Source organism: Hemiscyllium ocellatum, chromosome 23 (assembly GCF_020745735.1).
Source record: "Hemiscyllium ocellatum isolate sHemOce1 chromosome 23, sHemOce1.pat.X.cur, whole genome shotgun sequence".
Classification (NCBI taxonomy): Eukaryota; Metazoa; Chordata; class Chondrichthyes; order Orectolobiformes; family Hemiscylliidae; genus Hemiscyllium; species Hemiscyllium ocellatum.
This window is the reverse complement of record NC_083423.1, coordinates 45,660,405-45,683,088: the sequence shown is the minus strand read 5'-3', so window position 1 is coordinate 45,683,088 and position 22,684 is coordinate 45,660,405. Positions and strand designations below refer to the sequence as shown.

The 22,684-nt window shown below is 39.0% G+C and overlaps 1 protein-coding gene across 2 annotated transcripts in view; it reads left to right on the top strand.

Moving 5' to 3' along the window:
• The first annotated feature begins 927 nt into the window (after positions 1-927).
• Positions 928-22,684, top strand: part of cwf19l1 (CWF19 like cell cycle control factor 1) — a 40,218-nt gene continuing 18,461 nt past the window's right edge. Inside the window, exons 1-10 of one of the 2 annotated variants that reach the window (XM_060843196.1) lie at positions 928-991; positions 3,614-3,698; positions 4,236-4,320; positions 5,482-5,583; positions 5,725-5,939; positions 6,398-6,516; positions 11,738-11,822; positions 14,558-14,698; positions 17,655-17,760; positions 21,863-21,942. In XM_060843196.1, coding sequence (XP_060699179.1) covers positions 969-991; positions 3,614-3,698; positions 4,236-4,320; positions 5,482-5,583; positions 5,725-5,939; positions 6,398-6,516; positions 11,738-11,822; positions 14,558-14,698; positions 17,655-17,760; positions 21,863-21,942 — 1,041 coding nt within the window. In that variant the 5' untranslated portion in view covers positions 928-968. Of the gene's footprint in view, positions 992-3,613; positions 3,699-4,235; positions 4,321-5,481; positions 5,584-5,724; positions 5,940-6,397; positions 6,517-11,737; positions 11,823-14,557; positions 14,705-17,654; positions 17,761-21,862; positions 21,943-22,684 lie in introns of both variants that reach the window. The other variant, XM_060843194.1, reaches the window with a different exon arrangement.

The window sequence follows — 22,684 nt, the reverse complement described above, 5'->3', positions numbered from 1 at the left end:
CAGCATAATGGTTTCCATGCCTAGAATGAGGTGTGGCACTCAGGGTGTAAAGCTGTGAGACGAAGTTGTAAATTAGACTGATGTGTGATAGCTCATTTAGAAACTCAGTACTGCTGGGCTCACGAATGAGTGCCAGAAAGAAAGAAATATTTAGGTTTGAGGGTTGATGACCAAGCAGAATCTGTGACTCATCATGCCAAGTGTGTTGCTTTTCATAACTCGTGTGACTTGTAAATGTGCACTGGAAATGATTATGACTATACCTTGATTGGGGGAAGTAAGTGTATTTCTGCCTGACTAAATGGATTCTAGTGAGTAGCATATGGTTCTAAGGAAGTGAGGGGGAGGGAATTAGTACACACTTAAGTCATCTGTGTGTAAAATGGACACTGAACAAGTTTGTAGAGGTGCAAACCCTGGACACAAGGAATCTCAATAATGTCACTGGTCATTGCAGGTAGTGAGCTCCTTGAAGCAGAAGTAATCACATGCAACTTTAAATGTGGCACCTGCAGCCCACAAAGTGCACAGACGACCCGAGAACTCCCAAGTCTGCACTAATGCAGGCAACAGCTTCTGTTGGATAACAAGGAATCCGTAATCCTACCACACTTAGTATCTCCTACTGGGTATTTGCAATGACATGGTTTGCGCGGAATGATTTTTTTTATCTCCTTGATCCTCACGGTGGCCAGCCTTGGCTCTCCTTGCTGGAATAAGGCCATTCTTGTGTGATGTGAATGCCCATCGCTCACACGGCGAGGGAAAGAAAACACTGTTACGCCGACACAGGTGTAGGAGCAGGTTTGTGAGAGAGAGATGCGGAGCTAACATTGCCGCCGTGAGAGGAGTCTTCGCTGTGAATTTTAAATCTCTGTTTCCGTTGGTTGCCCTCGCGCTGTCTCTCCCCACCCCCACCCCCAGAATGCCGCGCGCCCGCTGACGGTTGTTTGAATCTCGGCGGCGCCATGACCGCCAGGCCGCTGAGGATGTGAGTGCGGCCCAGAGCCGGGGCTCGGGCCTGGGGAGGGAGAGACCGCGTGGCCGGGCCTGGGGGGCACCGAGGCCCGGGGGAGCGTGCGGCTGGGCATGGGACGGTGTCAGAACGAGGGGGTGGGGGTGCGCGAACCTGGGGACGAGGCCTGCGTTGGTGTCGGGGAAGCGGGAGAGCTGATTCCACGCCACCCGACATTGTTTATGGTGAAGGTTGTGCCTCTTCCTCATCTCTCATCGTCTTTGGAGCGGCTCCACCTCCCCTTCCCTTTCCATTCCCAGCCCTCCCGGACTGACGGTCGTCATCTCGCCCTCTGTCCCGGCTGGAGTTCCTCCCCACAATAAGGCCCGAATGGGCACCTTCTCCCCGGGCAATTGGATATCGGGCAACCCGGCGAAAGCCCGGTTAAATGCCCTCTCCGGACTTGACCCGGGCAGCAGTGATGGTTGTGTCCAAACAGCTGATGGTAATTGCCATCTCTCCACCATTGCCCTGGAGTCTGAGATTCTACATTAATTTTTGCTACCTTTTTGAGAGACCAAAAAAAAGCACGTGTTTAAAAGTTATTGTCTTGTAATATAGAATCCATTCGACATCGTATGAAAAATTGCATGGGATAAAAATATTTTTAAACAGATCGATGGTGGTCTGGTGATAAGATCCAGGAGTGCTACTTAATAATAAGGCTTTTACAGATGAGGTGAACACAGTTCAGTATGTTCGTTGACAGAAGGGACTGAGCAGGAAATTATCGAAGCAATGAGTACACGTATGTAATTGATGCCCATCTCATTCATCCAATGTCTGGAAGTTGTCATGGCAATGGATATATTGATGTTGCTTTTGGAAACTATCAATAATAGAAGCAAGGTTAATGTTGGAGATGAAAATTAAGTGAAGTAACTTGGTCAGATATGAGAAAGAAACATCGCCAATGTACAATGAAATTAACCTTTGTTGCAGTCTACAAGAGAAATATTGTGCAGCCTGATGAGTACAGAGCATATGTTCTATGTTGCCATTATGTGAACTAGTGAAAATAAGTAGTATTTTCTTTCCCTCTTTTGTAGAAAGTGGGAAGAAAGTAAAACAGGTATTTTATAATCAACCTATTCAGAGATGATATTACACATCTTTTGGAGCAGGTGGGACTTGACACCAAGCTTTGTGGCCCAGATGTAGGAGACTCTAAGCACTAACCACAATAGCCCAAGAAAATAAAATAGATTTTTTAAAAACAGTCTGTTCACTTATGTGATAGCAGAGATCTGGAGCAGGTCGGACTTGATTAGATTAGATTACTTACAGTGTGGAAACAGGCCCTTCGGCCCAACAAGTCCACACCAACCCGCCGAAGCGCAACCCACCCATACCCCTACATTTATCCCATACCTAACACTACGGTCAATTTAGCATGGCCATTTCACCTGACCCGCACATCTTTGTGACTGTGGGAGGAAACCGGAGCACCCGGAAGAAACCCACGCAGACACGGGGAGAACGTGCAAACTCCACACAGTCAGTCGCCTGAGTTGGGAATTGAACCCGGGTCTCAGGCGCTGTGAGACAGCAGTGCTAACCACTGTGTCACCGTGACGCCCACATGAACCTGGACCTTCCAGATTAGAGGTTGGAATACTAAATGACTCCATTGAATTTATGTGTTGCTATTTTACTTTGAGCTGGAAAAAATCAGTTCTGAGTTTGACTCGAGCTTTTGTTGTTGGTTTTCTTATCAGCTGTAGTTTCAGATTATTAGGTAAGTAATCAATGAATGTAAATTTTTCCTATATAAATGAATTGCACAGATGTTCTTTGTTAGTTGAGTAGTGGAGTTATAGCTAATACAACCCATTGATTCAGAAAGAGACCAACAGTATAATTAGTTTGGTAACTCTTTTTTGAATAAACTTCCTCGCATTGAGCATTGGTATAATGCTAATTCGGGTCAGATTCAGACATATGCTTTCGTTTGTATATCTTTTGACATTGGCACATTTGTAAGAAAGTGTAAAAATGGTGAAGCTGAATTTTGCAACTTAAGGAGATGTACAATGAGACTCAAGAGAAAGGAAAAGAATAATTGCAAACTGACATGCTTATAACAGTTGCTACCACAATTTGGCAGCTAATATTTGATTTTGCAGTAGTTGGAATATTCTAGAGATGGAAGCAGTGACTTAGTGAGAAAATTGATCTGTTTGAAGTCGTTATTCAGGATTTGGCACCTGCAACTTCTAAGGTTCATTGAATTTATGGGATCGGTTTAATAATCGTTTAACAGTGATAACCTCAAGCATAGTGTATACGGTTACTGATCCTTCATTGTCTTATCATGTGTGTGGGTTAGTCAACAAAGATATTTGTTGAAAAGAGTTGTGGAAAAACTAAGATGCAGTTCAAAACTCTTAAAAAAATTTCAACTTTTTGAGGCAAATGCTCTTGTTTGGCTTTTTATTCATACTAACACTTTCTATACTGCTTTCTTTTCATGTTTTCAACACAACTTTAATATCTTAAGTGCATTTAACAGAAACATTGCCCATTTTAATCTCCTGTACTATTTGACTGCACTGGCTCTATTCATCAAAAATAATTTTAAATTATTTTACTTTTTAGATTGGCTTGTGGAGACGTTGAAGGAAAACTGGATGCATTATACAACAGAGTGCGATCAATTCAGAAGAAAAGTGGAGATTTTGATGTGAGTTTTTTTGTTTATAAATGGACCTTATAAAGTGCCTTATAAATACTACTTTTTTAAAAAAACAAATGTCTGATTTCATTGTAGGTTGAATATAAGACAACAGTGTTGAGAGCAGTTGATGGGAATTGAGAACTTTATTTTTTTGAATCAAGAGATGTATTACAATTTTTAAACTAATATATGGTTGCTTTATGCAAATGAATTTGTAATTTTATTTTGGGGAATGTACATTGACATTTTGGAATCTAACAGTTAGTACCTTTTGTCCAATTTGCATCAGAATATAATTATGATAAAATTCGCTTCATTTTTTTTTTGAAGGGATGACAAAATTGTGACTAGGAGATTACAATTACTGCAGACAAAATTGAATTAAAAACAATATTCTTGACTTTAGTCAAGTGTTTTGATTAAGAACTTGACAAAAATGGTTCACTAATTCACTAGGCTGTTAAAATTATTAACTATTAGCCAACATTTATGGGGGCAGAGGACCAGCTATATTGATTTGATATATAATTTATTTGTTTATAGTTGCTGTTGTGTGTGGGGAATTTCTTTGGAACTACAGCAGAGGCAGAGTCAGAATGGGCAGAATACAAATCTGGAGCCAAGAAGGGTAAATCATTGAGCAAAATTTCTCTTAAAACCTTGAAAATGCTTGAATGTTGCAAAGAATTTTCACTATCTGTGATGAACGTCAGCATCACTATAGAATTACTAATATGCCATTTTAGTGTTTGGAAACGTCTGATAAAGCTCAGTTGTTTGAGCTGTAACTATTTTATCAATCAATTACTAGTTGCTGAAGTTGATTAATAACTATTACAAAAGATAAATTTTGAAGTGTGTGGTATGATGGTAAGATACCTACCTCTGGACCAGGAGGCAGAGATTCAACTCTCATCTGCTCCATACGTGTGTAATAACATCTCACCAACAAGGTTGATTAGAATATATTTCCCTACCTCTGGGCAGGAAAGTCCAGTTTCAAGTCCATCAGTTCTGGAGGTCTGTCATTATCTCTTCAAGCTGATCTGAAAAATTAAAAGATCCATTAGGGGTTCCTGTGACACCGTGTTTGAGTCCTTATCTATATTTAAAAATATTTAAAAGCTTAATTGATTTCAGCAGACTGAGTTGCCCAGTATCTGCTCAGTAATTTCCTTGCTGGATGCTGTGTGCAAATTTGAGTTTTGTGTTGATCAATGTGATTGTTTGTAATTACTTGTAGTGGTTAATTCCTAGTTACCTCATTCAATGTACTCCTCTCCTAGTTAATGCATTCCATTACTTTCTTTTACATTAAGTATAATGAATTTGAGCAAATTCTATGAATATTAGAGTATTTTAAATTCTTGCCCATTACTGTGTCTTCACTATGGAGCTGAAACAAAAATGTAGTACTGACATCTAAATAAAGTGGAAAGAATAGATCTGAAATGGTGTGCATTGTAATGATTGAGTGTTGGAAAAGTTTTCAGGCATCCTAACTAAAATGCATAAGCAATACCATTAGAAATTTCTGAAAATATTGCCTTCAAGTAAGCATGCACAGTCATGCATTCTGGTCTTTTCAGTTGATCATTGCATGATATAATTTGTTTGTTTTGCTTTTTGAAAGTTTTTTTGTGATAGTTCATCAAAATCATAAACTTGTTCTGTGATGAACAAAATGTGGGAACAACAAAATGCCGACGCTCAGTAGATGTGAATTGTTTCTTGTGGGATTAATCAAAAATATGTTATTTGGGTCATGGTTTTTTACTTTTATTTTCAGCTCCCATACAGACATATACATTGGGAGCTAACAATCAGGAAACGACAAAATATTTCCCAGATAAAGATGGATGTGAATTGGCAGAAAACATTACTTATTTAGGTATGTGCCATACTTTGTAAATTGAATTTGTCTAAGTTAAGAGTGTGCATTCTTTATGTTGTATTGTTTTAATTAACTTGTTTAAGTTTTTATGGCCCTTGTAGGCTTTTTCTGAAATTTTCATCTATTATATTCCTTTAGGTCGTAAAGGTGTTTTTACAGGTGCCTCAGGTTTGCAGATTGCTTACTTGAGTGGTACGGAGGCTCATCATGAACCTGCTCCTGCTTATTGCTATACGTCAAAAGACATGATTGCGCTCAAGAGCTTACTAACCGCCCATTCCAAATTCAAGGGTGTGGACATTCTGCTGACATCACAGTGGCCAAAAGGAGTGTGGCAATATGGGAATAATCTGGTCAGTTTTTGTTTAATTTTTTTAATTTTAATTTTAATGTATTTTAATGCAGCTGAATAGTTTTTAAAATAACATTTGAATCGTGTTTATGGTGTTAAATTCTATATATTGTGTTTTTACTTCGGTTTGTGCACATTGATTATAATTGTAGAATTTGGATCTAAATATATTGCAAATTCATGCATCTAAACTGAAGAATTATTTTGACTACAGAACAAAATTAAATTTAATATTGATAGTTTATGTAATTGTTTAAAAAGTTTGAATAAGACATTATATGCTAATTGCTTAGCTGGAAACATTTTTGATTTTTGTTTAAATATCTTTTTTTCCAAAATAGTTAGAACATTTGTACAGTAAAGTCACTAAATTGAATGCATTAATATGGATATTGCTGTTTGTTCTTTGTAGCCTATTAGTGAAAATAGATTTGAAAAGTATTTCACTTTATTTGACAGGAAGGTATTGATACAAAATCATGTGGTTCCAACTCTGTCTCTCACCTTGCTTTTGCCCTCAAGCCACGATATCATTTTGCTGCATTAGAAGGTGCCAATTACGAAAGATTACCTTACAGGTATCAGTACGATCATTTAAACATAAGCAACCGTTATATCTATGTGTGTTGGGGATGTGATAAAATTATGCAGTGGGTGACTTGCTCGTAGTGGTCCAATTTAGAGGAACAATAAATCGCGCCACACAAACCTTAGGTTATTGACTTTGTTTGTTTGTGAGCTTACAGGGAGAGACCAGTCGACCGAATGGTCATGTGCCACTCTGATGAGATGCAGAGAGTTGCATGATTATATATAGGTTATGATCATTTAACAATTAGAAAACTGTTAATTGCAGTATAATGAGCAAGTAGGCACTTTGCCTAGTCACTACCCCCGGTCACACAGCATATGGACAGTGCTAGTTAGTAGCTAATAAGCAAGCATTAGAATACAATTACTGCTTGTAAAAGAAGAATATTCACACACTCAGAAAGAGTTTACTGTCAGGTATTAGTCCAACTGCAAGGTCAACCACCTCACTGAGCGTGGGAAAATACAAGCTTAGCAAGCAGACACTAATATGAAGTTAAAAATGGTTTCCAGGCTTTTAATATGTAACAAGATGGCTGCTTCGGATCTTAACAAATTTCCCACAATGTTTGAAGTATTTTGTTCTGTTGGAAGAAAAGATGCTATTGCAGGATAGTTTATAGAACCTCTAACTGCTTTATACAAGAAAAGAAAAGTGGGGTCTGCAGGATAGGTGCTAGAGCTATCATAGTTTATGTTAATCTTCATGTAGATCGAACAAATTAGATTGGGCAAAGGTAGCCTAGAAAATAAGGTGTACTGTGGATTCAGAACATTTTCTTAGAACAGTATGTTCTAGCATCAAACATGCAGCAGGCTACTTGTATGCAATGAGACAGAATTGTTCTGTAACCTTGTAGGTGACTGTGATCATAAGTTAATAAAATTTCACCTTCAGTTTCAAGTTAAGAAATGTAAATCTGTGACCACTATTTTAAAACTCAATATTATAAGAATTATAAGAAGCATAAAGTCAAAACCTTTTATCTTGGTAGTCATCAGGAATGGGGCACAAACCAAATTTTGAAAGGGACATCAATTTAGACGGCATGCGGTGACAGTGCTGATTGGTATGAAGATGCAGCAAGATCTGTCGGCTGTCCGTTTTAGGTGGCTAATTAACAACAGATGAGGTCAATAGACTGATTTGTCAGGGTGTTGCAACGGGGAATGCAGCAGGGATGGGGAATTGCTATGAGCATAGAACTATACAGGCCCTTTGATCCTTGATGTTGTGCTGGTCTTTTATCCTACTCTTAAGATCAGACTAACCTAAATACCCTTCATTGTACAAACTTCTATGTGCTTATCAAAGTGCCGCTAAATATCCCTAATCAATCTGACTCTACTACCACTGCTGGCAGTGCATTCCATGCACCCACCACTGTCTGTGTAAGGAATCGACTATGACGTCTCCCCTAAACCTCCTTCAACCTACCTCTGACATCTCCCCTGAACCTTCCTCCAGTTACCTTTAAAACTATGCCCCTTTTGATAGGCATTTCTGCCATGGGAAAAGGTCTCTGGCTATCCACTTTATCTAGGCTTCTCAACAACCTGTACACCTTTATCAAGTCACCTCACTCCAATGAGAAAAGCCCTATCTCCCTCAACTTTTCTTTACAAGACTTGCCCTCCAGTGCAGGCAGCATCCTGACAACCCTTCTCTGCAAAGCTTCCACATCTTTCCTATAATGAGGTGATCAGAACTGAACACAGTATTCCAAGTGTGGTCTAAGTAGGACCCTGCAGAGCTGCAGCATAACCTCTTAAACTCAATCCTCTCAGTAATGATAAACATTTCTCAGTGAAAAGGGCACAATGTGTGCATGTAGTTCTTTTGCCTACACAAAATAAAATGCACAACAAGTGCCACTAACAATATTGCTTTGGTTTCTGATGCAATTCTTAGCACAGTCAAGGTTACTTTGTAATAGTTAAATTACATGTAGTACTGAAGAATGTGTTCTGAGTTTTGCAAGGATGGACTGACTAAGTATAGTTGGGTTGCTGCCTTTTGCAGACGGGTAAAGGGAAGTGTTGTTTGATGTAATTGGCCATGCTAAATTGCCAGTAGTGTTAGGTGTAGGGGAATGGGTCTGGGTGGGTTGTGCTTCGGCGGGTCGGTGTAGACTTGTTGGGCCGAAGGGCCTGTTTCCACACTAAGTAATCTAATCTAATCTAATCATTGTAATAAAAAGAAGAACTACTGATGTTCGAAACCTTAAACAGCAGAAATTGCTGGAGAAACTCAGCATGTTTAGCAGCATCTATGATAGGAAGTGAATGTTTCAGACCTACATACCTGGTACAAGCTGGCACTGAAACTTGTATACCACATTACTCATTTGCATGATTGGCAGCTTGGCTTGTCTGCAGCATCCTGTTTATGGAACATGTCACTTGCTGCTACTTTGCAGTAAATAAGCATGTGACAGTCAAGTATTTACCTGTTGTTCAAATCTTTGAGACACTTTCCTGTTCCTGAATAATCTGCAATAGACTGAGCATCTTTCAGGGCCACACATCGAGATCATAGACTTGTCATGAGTTTGTATGATATACAGCTTCAATAGACAAACACGCTGTACTTGCTTGAAACATGCCGAGCCTGTAAACTTGCTCAAAAGAACATGGTTTGGCAGCAGACTTAATCATGTCATCAAATGTGATAAATCTTTCTAATGTGTATTCTATGAAAACAACTTGCTCATAGTTTCAATTTAGGTGTGCAATCACCCTTCTTCATTAAGTGTAAAGAGATATTTCTGAATTTGAACTCCTTTATTATCTGTGATTGTAGAACAAACCAGCATTCAGCAAAGATACTGAAGTCCTGAAAGCGCACCAGGCAAGTCTGATGTGTACATATTGTGGAACATTGAATGACGTGCAGACTTTCTGATGCTTCACACCTGTCTGGTGATGATGTTCAAGGCAAATCCTTGTTCTTTTGTTAGGCTTAGATGTGAGTAGTCATACTTGACAAAATGCTCATGTGCTCATTTGATAGTTCCAGGTTCATTTCTATGGTATCTGCTACTAGCCACACTATGGCAAGATAAGATAACAAGATGTTTGTCAGACATGTTTAGTGATATGCTACCTAATGAATATGCGGTAGGGTCTGCCATTATGGCTCATTGCACTGCTGCCTAAATGTACAGTTATGCCCTACTTTTATTTATGACTGTTCTGAACATTTTAAGTAAGTAATAGTTGTGCAAACTGCTGCAGGAACCTAGCAACTCGTGCAGTAATTTTAACAGCACGATGTGTACCCAGATGGATGATATTGGCATGGAATTCCCTCTAGCCCCAGCTCTTGTTCACACCTTCTTTGGTTACCATGCAAATTGTCTCTGATAGAATGACCAGTAACTACCTATTCCTTGAATACATCTGAAATGTAGATGGCAAGTTTGCAATATTTGAATTTTCAGCTGCATAAAATAAATTGTTTGCATTACATAAACTCCAGCCTGCATACACATTTACCATTGAAATGGAACAATTGTTTAAGACTTTCCTCTATGTTGGGTGTGAAATCTACAAGGAGTGTTCTATGAATCCTCCTCCTGCGCCATCCTGGTTCATTCCTCCTCTAGTACCAAGACCAACACACACAAATTGTTCTAACACACTGCTTCATGATCTGTAATACGCGTAGATGTTTAACACAGATTCACTTTTGGAAACAATGTTAAGTCATAGAGATGTACAGCATGGAAACAGACCCTTCGGTCCAACCCATCCATACCGACTAGATATCCCAACCCAATCTAGTCCCACCTGCCAGCACCCGGCCCATATCCCTCCAAACCCTTCCTATTCATAAACCCATCCAAATGCTTTTTAAATATGCAATTGTACCAGCCTCCACCACATTCTCTGGCAGCTCATTCTGTTCACGTACCACCCTCTGCGTGAAAGCGTTGCTCCTTAGGTCTCTTTTATATCTTTCCCCTCTCAGCCTAAACCTATGCCCTATAGTTCTGGACTCCCCAAAGGGAAAAGACTTTGCCTATTTATCCTATCCATGCGCCTCATAATTTTGTAAACCTCTATACGGTCACCCCTCAGCCTCCGACGCTCCAGGGAAAACAGCCCCAGTCTGTGCAGCCTTTCGCTATAGCACAAATCCTCCAACCCTGGCAACATCCTTGTAAATCTTTTCTGAACCCTTTCAAATTTCACAACATCTTTCCGATAGGAAGGAGACCAGAATTGCACGCAGTATTCCAACAGTGCCCTAATCAATGTCCTGTACAGCTGCAACATGACCTCCCAACTCCTGTACTCAATACTCTGACCAATAAAGGAAAGCACACCAAACGCCGCCTTCACTATCCTATTTACCTGCGACTCCACTTTCAAGGAGCTATGAACCTGCACTCCAAGGTCTCTTTGTCAAACTTATTGCCGTATTATTGATTATACCCAAAATGGAAGGAAATTGGCCTAATGTTTTAAAAATGAAGTAATGTAAAAATGTGCTAATAATTCTCTGAAAGGTGAAAATTCCCATTGTGGCACAGTTCCACATGCAGCATATTGTCATCTATAATTATCTATTTTTAATTCCAGTCGGCAAGAAATTGATGAGGCAGTATAATCATTAACTGTTTTCTTTTTATCCTTTCATACTTTTTGAAACAGAATTTGAATGTTCAGAATACTTTAACTAACATCTTCTAACGACAAGTTTAAAAAATCAAGAGGGGCATGGATAGGATAAATAGACAGTCTTTTCCCTGGGGTCGGGGAGTCCAGAACTAGAGGGCATAGGTTTAGGCTGAGAGGGGAAAGATATAAAAGAGACCTAAGGGGCAACTTTTTCACGCAGAGTGTGGTATGTGTATGCAATGAGCTGCCAGAGGAAGTGGTGGAGGCTGGTACAATTGCAATATTTAAAAGGCATTTGGGTAGGTATATGAATAGGAAGGGTTTGCAGGCAAATGGGCCGGGTGCTGGCAGATGGGATTAGATTGGGTTGGGATATCTGGTCGGCATAGATGGGTTGGACCGAATGGTCTGTTTCCATGCTGTACATTTCTATGACTGGCTGCACAGAAAGTCTAGGACAGTTTTGGGTTCAATGTACTTTGATAAAGGACCATCCTTTGCATTTAGCTCTGGAGATATAAACTTATGTAATTAAGTTAATGTCTGTTTTATAATAAAAGGATTTTTGTTTGGTTTATATAGAAACCATGTGATACTACAGGAAAGTGCACAGCATGTCAGCAGGTTCATAGCACTGGCAAACCTCAGCAATTCTAGTAAGAAAAAGGTAAGTAAGCAAAGTTCAAAATTACCAGCATGTCTGTACATTGGGACAACCATTTCAAATTTTAAATGCTAATGTAGATTTCCCTTTTGAGTTCATTTATCAAACTGTTTAACCAAATTTATTTTATTTAAATCCTAATATTTCAAACATTTCAGTAATTTGTTTCAAAGTAATTGAGAAGAGCATTAAACATGCACAATAAATATTTGTGTGCTACAACATCAGTTTGGGTATTCAGCCTACAATTAGGGTCACTTGAGAGATGAATGTAAAATTACTTATGATTGGTGCACTTTTTTTTTCAAAATTGAAAAATATCCAAATTCTTTTATGGAATAAATGGCCACCGCTTTACACTTTTCATCGATTAGCCTTGGTTCATAGCTCTAAGGTCAGAGGTTCAAGTGTTTTCAGAAACACAAAGACATGATTTAGATTGAGCTAGAGTCAAGGAAAATCAAAAAGTAAGCCATTAGCAGTTGGAGTCATACCTTTCCTAAAAGAAGATGGTTATGGCGGTTGGAGGTCAGTCATCTTAGCTCGAGCACGTTGTATGGAAGGTCCTCAGTGCTGGGTCTTCGGCCCAACCATCTTCAGTTGCTCTGTTTCCTCCATTGTAAAGTGCAAACTGTAAAATGTTCTCTGGTTGCTCAATATTCAGCAGTATTTGTGACTCTTCAGATTCTGAAGTAGTCCATTTCCAAATGTCGCAAAGGCTCGGATTGATATTTGTACCATACAAGTGCAGAGCAATGACCATCTCGAACAAGAAGGAACGTAGCCACGGTCCCTTGACATTCCATGGTATTGTCCTTGCTCACTCTCTCACTGTTAACATGCTCAGGTTGCCATTGACTAGCCAAATGCATATTATGGCTTCAGCAGGCCAGAAACTAGGAATTGTGGGTGTACCAAATGCCTGCAGGCAGTAATTCACCATCGCCATCTTCTTCACGGTAATTAGGGATGGATAATAAATGCTGACTCAGCAGCAATGCTCACATCTCTTGAATGAATTAAAATCTTTGAGGTGCTGTTGTTCAAACAGCATGTTGAACAAAGGTCTGTTTTTACCCTTTAATGCAAAAAGCTATTCCATGACACATCCAGAGCAGTAATTATAGCATCCTACGTAACAGCTAGCCATCAAAAGTAAATTTCATGGTTATTGCGGTTTTTTTGAGTTCTGGCGATGCAAAAGTTGAATACTATATTTGCCTAGGTACAGCAATTACCACACTTAAAAGTACTTCATTGGCTGTCATGTGCTTTTGCGCATTCTGAGGGCATGATATGTGTTATAAAAATCTAAGTTCAGCCTTTTATTTTAAATAACTTTCTTTTGTTTAATGTTTTTAACTTTAATGTTTTTTGTGAACCATGTACAAGCTTTTGGTTTGCAGATTTTCAATGTATAAATTAAATTAATTTTGATGTACTTCATAATTTAACATTCCTCTTTTCAGAAACGTAAAGTATAATTTTACTGAAATTTCTTCTAAATGTGAGATCATAAATTTCATATATATATATATATATATATATATATATCTCACTTATTTCAAAAGCTGGTACTTATTCTAACCAATTTGTGATCAAAAAAGTGAATAGTTCTTTATTGCTTTATCTGTCCCCATGATATTTATGAGCTGTTTCTCCAACATTTCTTACTCCATTTTGATTTAACTGGATAGATGGGAGGTGTGTGAACATAGAGACAGGAGCAGAAGTAAGCCATTCGACCCTCTGTCCTACTCCATTATTCTGTATAATCATAGCTAATTTGCTTGTGTTTTGAATTCCAAATTCCTACTTAACTTTTTAATATTCGGTTCCCTTGCCTAACAAGAATCTAACTACCTCTGTTTTTAAAATCTGTCGTAACCTAGCTTCCATCGCCTTCTGAAGCAGTGTTCAAAATTTGCACAGTTCTCAGAGAAACACATTCTCCTTATTTCACCCTTAAAATAGTGTCTCCAATTCTGGACTCCAGCAAGAAGAAGAACCATCCCTTACATACCTTGTTAAGATCTTTCGGGATCACTTTGTATATTTCAGTGGAGTCATCATAGCTATTCTAAACTCTAGTAGAAACGAGCCCAGCCTCGTACAATAACCAGCTCATTCCAGCTGTCAATCCAGTAAACAACTTCTAAGCTGCCTATTACACATTTAGACTTTCAATAAGGAGACCAGTACTCCACATAGTATTTGAGATGTGTCTCACCAGTGCTCTGTATGTCTGATCTTTCGTGGTCAATTCTACTTGTAATGAAGGATAGCTTCTCATTAATTAGCCTTTTTGACTGTGTTGTACCTACATATTGATCTTTTGTGACTTGTGTTCTAGAATACTTAGGTCCCTATGCAATGTAGAATTCTGCAATCATTCTCCATTAAAATAATACTCTCCATTTTTGTTCTTTCTCTCAAAATGAACAATTTCACATTTTCTCTCATTCTACTCTCTCCTGCCAGATTTTTGCTCATTCAAAGTCGATCTCTAAGAATTAGGAGCACGAGTAGGTCACATCTTTCATTGGATCTATTGTATAAATTTTGTTAGTTTCCTAGCTTTATAATTTGCTTTTAACTGCCTCCCTTAAAAATAGGGCAATTATATTTTAGAAAAAATGATTCTAATTTAAATGACTTAGGGTTTCACTTGATCTGTCTGATCTTTTAGTTTATGCCAAAATTAACTGAACATTAATTCTCTAATTTTGTTTTTATAGTACTTGTATGCATTTAACATAATGCCCCTATGTGCAATGGATCCAACTGAACTTGTAAAACAGCCATTGGATGTAACTGAAAGTCCATATAGGAAAATGATGAAGGAAATTCAAAAGACAAAAACAGAAGAAACTGCAACAGTAAGTGTATGTAGGAAACCTTTTCTTGTAGTATTCGGTGCAAATCAAAATAATTTGTCCTTCATAAAATTTCATGCATGCTACTATCCTCTGAGTCCAAAATACATTTTGTATACCGTTGTCTAAGGTCCAGAAATGTGGTGTTGGCAGTATAATATAGATAAATAGACAATAGGTGCAGGAGTAGGCCATTCTGCCCTTCGAGCCTGTGCCACTATTCAATATGATCATGGCTGATCAGTATCCTGTTCCTGCCTTATCTCCATAACCTTTGATTCCACAATCCTTGAGAGCTCTATCCAACTCTTTCTTAAATGAATTCAGAGACTGGGCCTCCACTGCCCTCTGGGGCAGAGCATTCCACACAGCCACCACTCTCTGGGTGAAGAAGTTTCTCCTCATCTCTGTCCTAAATGGTCAACCCGTATTTTTAAGCTGTGTCCTCTGGTTCGGCACTCACCCATCAGTGGAAACATGTTTCCTGCCTTCAGAGTGTCCAATCCTTTAATAATCTTATGTCTCAATCATAACTCCTCTCAGTCTTCTAAACTCAAGGGTATTCAAGCCTAGTCGCTCCAGTCTTTCAGTGTAAGGTAATCCCGCCATTCCAGGAATTGACCTCGTGAACCTACACTGCACTCCCTCAATAGCCAGAATGTCTTTCCTCAAATTTGGAGACCAGAACTGCACACAGTACTCCAGGTGTGGTCTCACCAGGGCCCTGTACAGCTGCAGAAGCACCTCTTTGCTTCTATACTCAATCCCCCTTGTTATGAAGGCCAGCATGCCATTAGCCTTCTTCACTACCTGCTGTCCTTGCATGCTTACCTTCATTGACTGGTGTACAAGAACACCCAGATCTCTCTGTACTGCCCCTTTACCTAAATTGATTCCATTTAGGTCGTAATCTGCCTTCCTGTTCTTGCCACCATACATTTATCCACATTAAACTGCATCTGCCATGCATCTGTCCACTCACCTAACTTGTCCAGGTCATCCTGTAATCTCCTAACATTTCACATTTCACCCTGCCACCCAGCTTAGTATCATCAGCAAATTTGCTAATGTTATTACTAATACTATCTTCTATATCATTAGCATTGAAGTTTTCATATTTTTATTTCTTTTGATTTTATTTTTATGTAAACAACACTAAACCCTATTACTAATATTTCATTATATGTCCAGATTGTAAAGGTATACTGACATCTGTGAAATTTGAAATATTATATTTCCAGCTCTCTGTAGTGGACTAAACTGCATACAGATATGAGACAGGTGTGGGTGGTGAGTCCCTCGAGTTTGCACTGCCATTTAAAAAGATCATGCGTGATCTGATTATAGCCTCAAAGCTACATTACTATCTACCTTGATAATCTTTCCTGACTTTCCAATAATCTCTGCCTTAAAAATATTCAAAGACTCTACTTCCACACACTCTCCAGGAAGAGGGTTCCAAAGATACTCGACCCTTGTGAGGAAGAACATGAGCCTCAATTTTGTTTTAAATGTGACTCCTAGTTCTAGATTCTCCCCTAAGATGAAACATTGTATCTCTATCTACGTTATCAAAATCTCTCAGGAACTTGTATGTCTCAATTAAGTTACTTATTACTCTAAACTCCAGCAGGTGCAAACGTGAGAACTTTATTAACAGTCTATAATTAAAATTCATATCAGAAGTAATTATGAATCAGTTTATTGGATTTAATGAAGTATGCAGGATGGAGGGCATTGTGCAAATCATGCTTTCTAATCACTTTTGAAATCTAGCCAAATGTGTAATGAGAGCAGGACATTTATAATGCTGACTTCTTCTGTAATTGTGCAAAAATATTTGAGCTAAGTTTTCATAAACTTAATCCATCTTTTGGCATAATGAAATGGTTTTGCAGAAAGGTAGGAGTTGGCCATTTGGCCCTTTGACTCCAACTCCACCATTCAATAATGTCATTGCTGACCTGATTGTGGTCTCAAGTCCACATTCACAAGAATTTAATAGCCTCTGACTTTTTTGTTAGTTGAGCATCTGTTTACCTCTCCTTAAGAATATTCAATGACTGCTCCACCAGAAGGAGGTTACAAAGACTTAAGAGAAAAAATAACTCTCCTCAACTCTGACTTAAATGGAAGTTCCCTATTTTATCTATGCCTCCTAGGCCTGACCTCTCCCACAAGAGGAAACATTCTTTAAGCTGTTATACATTTCAATATATTCACCTTTTTATTTGTAAATGTCAGGGGATACAGGCCTAGTCTGTCCAACTTTTCCTCCTAAAATAACTCCATTTATCCCAAGCATCAGTCAAGTGAACTTTTCCTGAACAATTTCTGATGCATTGATATTCTTCGATAAGTAGACCAGAACTATACAATGTATTCCTCGAGTGATCTTAGCAATGCCTTGCGCAACTCTGGCAAAACATCACTACCTTTATATTCTGTTTTGCTTGCATTAACTAATGACACTCCACTTGACTTCCTAATTATTTGCTGTGCCTGTGTTTCAATTTTTTTGAATCACTTAACAGAACACCCAGATCCCTCCGTAATTCAGATTGTGCAATCACTATTTAAACAAAATGTGTTTTTATTGCTGAAGTGGACAAGCTCATGAATTCCATTATTATGCTTAATCTGCTAAATCTTTGCCCACTCACTTGATCTGTGGTCTTTGGGTGTTGTTCTAGATGACTAATTAGTACCTTTTAGACTGACTAATAATTGTATGATGGGGTAGAGCAGAAGAAACAAATTCCATTTGGATGTAATTAATATCCATTTTAATTTTTACACCATGTGCTTACGCAAGAGTCACTTCTGCTCAGTCTGCATAGTAACTTCCTCAGTTCCTGCTCTGTAGAGCCTTCCCTTCACTAGTGTTTTCTTTCAGTGTAGGAGTTTTATGAATTTATAATTTACTATTAGTTGCTCCAATAGCTAATTTACTTTACAGGGAGAGAATCAGTTCTTCTTTGACTTAAGTAAAAAAGAAGGAAAGAAAAGATCGTCTGAAGGAGGAAGACCTTCACCTCATCAATCAAAACAGCCGCGAACGATACGTAAGTCCCTTAAAACCTTTTTGTTTTGTTTGTAAGATTTCAGGTTTTTTCCTGATGCAATTGGGATGTGACGGCATATTAATAAATTTTAAAGTCTTCAGAAAACAGATTTGCAATTTTCTTTTTAGTCTTATTTTAATGCACTAACCTGAAGTTTCTCTGACGTGAAGGTAACTTGTCTTTTTCTTAAAGTTTGTTGAAAAATTGAGTCTTAAAGGAGCTTTAAGGAAATTATTTTAGGATTGTGATCATTGCTATTCTCAGCAGTCTACTACCTCATTGTGAGCCTGTAAATTTTTGTTCTTTTTTTTGTGCCTTGCTCCACCAGTTGTATTTAGGTCTTTACCTCTTTATTTTTTTAGCCTGCTTATATATATCTAAAAGCAGAGGTATTTACTATACTAGTAAATTGCATTACCCATAATTAAATCATCGAAGCAACAAAATTTTGTTTTAAATCGCTAATTGCTATGCTACAGTCCAGGTTGCTCACCTAAGGATGTCATTGTCAGTGAAGTACAGAAAAAAATAAAAATAAAGTCCAACTGCAGAACATGATGTCCGAAATGTCAAGCAGTTAGAAGCTTTCTCCTCCCAGTGGTGTCAATACTTTCAGACTTTAGGACAATTTTGAGTATATCCTTATACGCTTGTCTTTGGCAGGCCTTTATACATTGTCTGGCTACGAGCTGGTAGAAGCAAAGTTGCTGTTGGAGACCGTTTTCAGGCATCTGGACTCGATGGCTGATCCATTGGCGTTGATATTTCAGTAGCTGGGCTTGATGCTAGTAGATGCAGTTTGACAGCAGATGCATGTGTTATTCCAGTGACCCTCTTAATTGATTCCCATGGTCCAATGTAGGCACCATTGGTGGAAGCACTAAGGATCTTGATGTCACACTGGTGAAGAGTCCAGATTCCACTGCAATGGAGAATGGTGGTCATCTCAACCTCCACCTATAAGCATGCCCTTTGTTGATTTCCAGCGATCTTGTTGTCAGAAACACATGGGAAAGTAAGGTGTTAATTGAAAACTAAGGAGATATGGTTTGGTTCGTTTGAATGGGCTGATTTTCAGCAGATGAAATAATATTTAGGAAAACGTGATAGTATCCAGTACAAATAAGAGTAGAAAAGTAATGAAGCAATTTAAAGGAAGACAGCCTACAAAATGCTACAATACAAAGAGATCCTGATGTTCTCATATATAAAACAAAGAAGCTGCTGCAGGGAAGGCAAATACAATTTCTAGAGTCACACAACACAGAAACAGGCCCTTTGGTCCAACTCATCCAGATATCCTAAACTGAACTATTCTTCGCTGTCCACTACACCTCCAATTTTGGTATCGTTGCAAACTTAGTAACCATAACTCCTATAAATGACGAACAACAGTGTACCCAGAACTAATCCTGTGGCACACTGTTGGTCATAGGCCTCCAGCCCGAATAATAACCTTCTACCGTCCCATCTTCTACCATTTAAGCCAACTTTGTATCCAATTGGCTGTTTCTACCTGAATCCCATTTGATCTAGCCTTACTAACCAGTCTGTTTTATTGCAATAGGAAATAGAATGGTGGATTTAAGCATCATATAACCCTGCCTTTGTATTAAACTCATCAAAGTGTAAAATTTTAATGGGTGCAATATAATCTCTGAAATTAGATGTCTTATACACATCCTTGTTTCTTCAAGAAAACCTTCATTATTATTACATATGATTTGTAAAGCTGATTAGTGGACTTTTTTTCACTCCGTAACTCTGTACTCACATGCACACACTCACTTGTGCGCTCGTTCTCCCGTAACATGGAGAAGTTTGAACCGGAAGGAATACATGCTATGCAGGAAGTAAATAAGAGGTGTCTTGAGACATTGCAATTAAATTGCTTTCTCAAAAGTTGAGGATTATTCAAATATACTCTTAATTGTGTCTGACCATTCAGTCATTTCTGTGGATCTCTTCAGTTCTCTCATTCACCAACTTTGAACATGTTTGATTCATTGAGGTGAAATTCCATTAGCAAAGCTGTTTTGTCTCATTAAGTCGCCAATTTTGTTTGTAGAATTGAGTGCTAATAAGCTGTTGCATTAACAGAATGAGAGGAGGAGGATCTCAAACCCGTCCTATATTTGTCCCATTTCCAGAGGAAGCAATGGATAGTAGTCAGGTACAGCAATTGTAACTGCCTTTCTATGATCACTGCCTATCCAATGTAAAAGTAGCAATACTATTATATGGGGAAGCAGTACAGGGAAGCTTAACATGTGTATACAGTTGCATACATAAATAAAGCTTTCAAATGGGCGGCATGGAGGCTCAGTGGTTAACAGTGCTATCTCACAGTTTCACTTTCACCTTTGGGTGATCCTTCAGTCCAACTTGTCCATGCCAACCAGATATCCTAACCTAATCTAGTCTTATTTGCTTGCACTTGGCTCATATCCCTCTAAACCCTTCCTATTCATATACCCATCCAGATGCCTTTTAAATGTTGGAGTTGTACGAGCCTCCACCACTTCCTCTGGCAGCGCATTCCATACAAGTACCACTCTCTGTGTGGAAAACGTTGCCCCTTAGGTCCTAAGCTTTCCCTTCAACCTAAACCAATGCCCTCTAGCTCTGGACTCCCCCATCCCAAGGAAAATACCTTGTCTATTGATTTTATAAACCTCTCTAAGGTCACCCGTCAGCCTCCGACCCTCCAGGGAAAACAGCCCCAGCCTATTCAACCTCTCCTTATAGCTCAAATCCTCCAACCCTGGCAACATCCATGTAAATCTTTTCTGTATCCTTCCAAGTTTCACAACATCCTTCCGATAGAAAGTAGACCCAGAATTGCACGCAATATTCCAAATTATTGTTGAACCAGTGTCCTGTACAACTGCAACATTGCCTCTCAACTCCTATACTCAATGCTCTGACCATCTAAGGAAGACGTATCAAATGCCTCATTCACTATCCTATCTTTCTGTGATTCTACTTTCAAGGAACTATGAACCTGCACTCCAGGGTCTCTTTGTTTAGCAACACTCCCCAGGGTCTTACCATTAAGTGTATTGGCTTTTCCAAAATGCAGCACCTTGCAATTAACTAAATTGAATTCCATCTGCCACTCCTCAGCCCCATTGGCCCATCTGATCAAGATCCCATTGTAATCTGAGGTAACCTTCTTCGTTGTCCACTACTCCTCCAATTTTGGTGTTATCTGCAAAATTACTAAAGAGGAACCTCGATTCTCCTAGCGTGATGGGTGGGCACTATTTTGTTTGGATAATTGATTATTCAGTTAATTGATTTAAGGCCTTCCCACTGGGGCTCGGAGTTTTTTTTAAGTCTGCTCTCCAATCGTGATATGAGGCAGCAGCACACCACGCACGGGTCCTGCACCCTGCCAATATTATCCACAGCCAACCCCTCCACCCCTTTCCAACATGAGGTTCCTCTGTATACCTCCTATATTCATGCCCTAATTGTTAATATAAATGACTAAAAACAGTGGACCCATCACCGATCCTTGTGGCACATAATTGATCACGGGCCTCCAGTCTGAAAAAAAACCACCCACCACCACCACCTTCTATCTTCTCCCTTTAAGCCAGTTTTGTATCCAGATAGCTAGTTCTCCCTGTATTCAATGGGTCTCTTTCTGTGCTGTACATCTCTGACTCTATGTGTGGTGTTTACACATTCTCCCTGTGTCTCTGTGGGTTTACTCTGGGTGCTCCAGTTTCCCCCTCAGTCCAGAAGATGTGCAGATGAGGTGAATTGGCCATGCTTTTGAATAGAAAGTTGCCTGTAGTGTTCAGGGATGCATAGGCTAGGTGGATTAGCCATGGGAAATGCAGGGTTCCAGGGATAGGGTAGGGGTTGGCTCTGGATAGGATGCTTTTTGGAGGGAGTCGATGTGAACTCAGACCAAATGGCCTGCTTTCACATTGTATGGATTCCAAGAAATTTCTAAAACTCACTGAATTTACTTTATGAATTTTTTTCATTTTCCAAATTAAAGATGCTCATTGTTCTCTGTTTATATAAAAAAAAGTACTTGGTTTAACGTGGAGTACACATCTGAAACTTCATATTTTTGTTCTTGTAGCTCAGCCCACAGGTCCTTGCTGGTTCTGCCTTGCTAGTCCCGAAGTAGAAAAGCACTTGGTTATCAGTATTGGTACACATGTAAGTACTATATGTCCATTTGAGTATTTCCTTTTGGTTAGAAAACATAAATTTTGAGCATTGGTTGCTACTAGAATACATAATTGTTCAAAACACTGGTTTCAATTACATAAGCAACCTTGTCTATGATGTATTTAGCTGTAGCATATCTGGCAAGATCAGATAAAATTAATTACTAGTGCTGCATCTTGATTTCTTAACAGAATTCTTGTGTATTACACCACTGGCAGTCACATTCACAAATTAAAACCTAATGAATCTATAAGGTTCAGTACTATCCACAGCTCTTAAGACACTGAAATAGTTTGTACTAATATGCTGCAAGACCTAGACATAATTCCAGCTTGGCTTGATCAGTAACAAACCAATCTCCCCTTGACATTCAATGGTACTACGAGGTCTCCAGGGAGCAGCGGAGACCATCGGGATAAGTGAGTATATAATTTAGTTCCAGTTTTTTTCAGTTCCTGGACGCAGTCGGAAAAGTCACAAGGTCACATATTTGGGCAGTTGCTTTACATGAAACACTACACGGGTAATGTCTCCCACCCATCCTCCTCCTCTAACCAAACAAACGTTCTGTGCATCCGTTGGTAAGGTGACAAGTGTCTTTTTTTTTTGTTTCATTTGTTTTTGTTTCTGGCAGTCTATTTGGGAATTTAGAATGGCGGGAACAGAGGTTAGGGCAGTTGAATGTTCTTCCTGCAGTATGTGGAGATAAGGGTCACCTCTAGTATCCCTG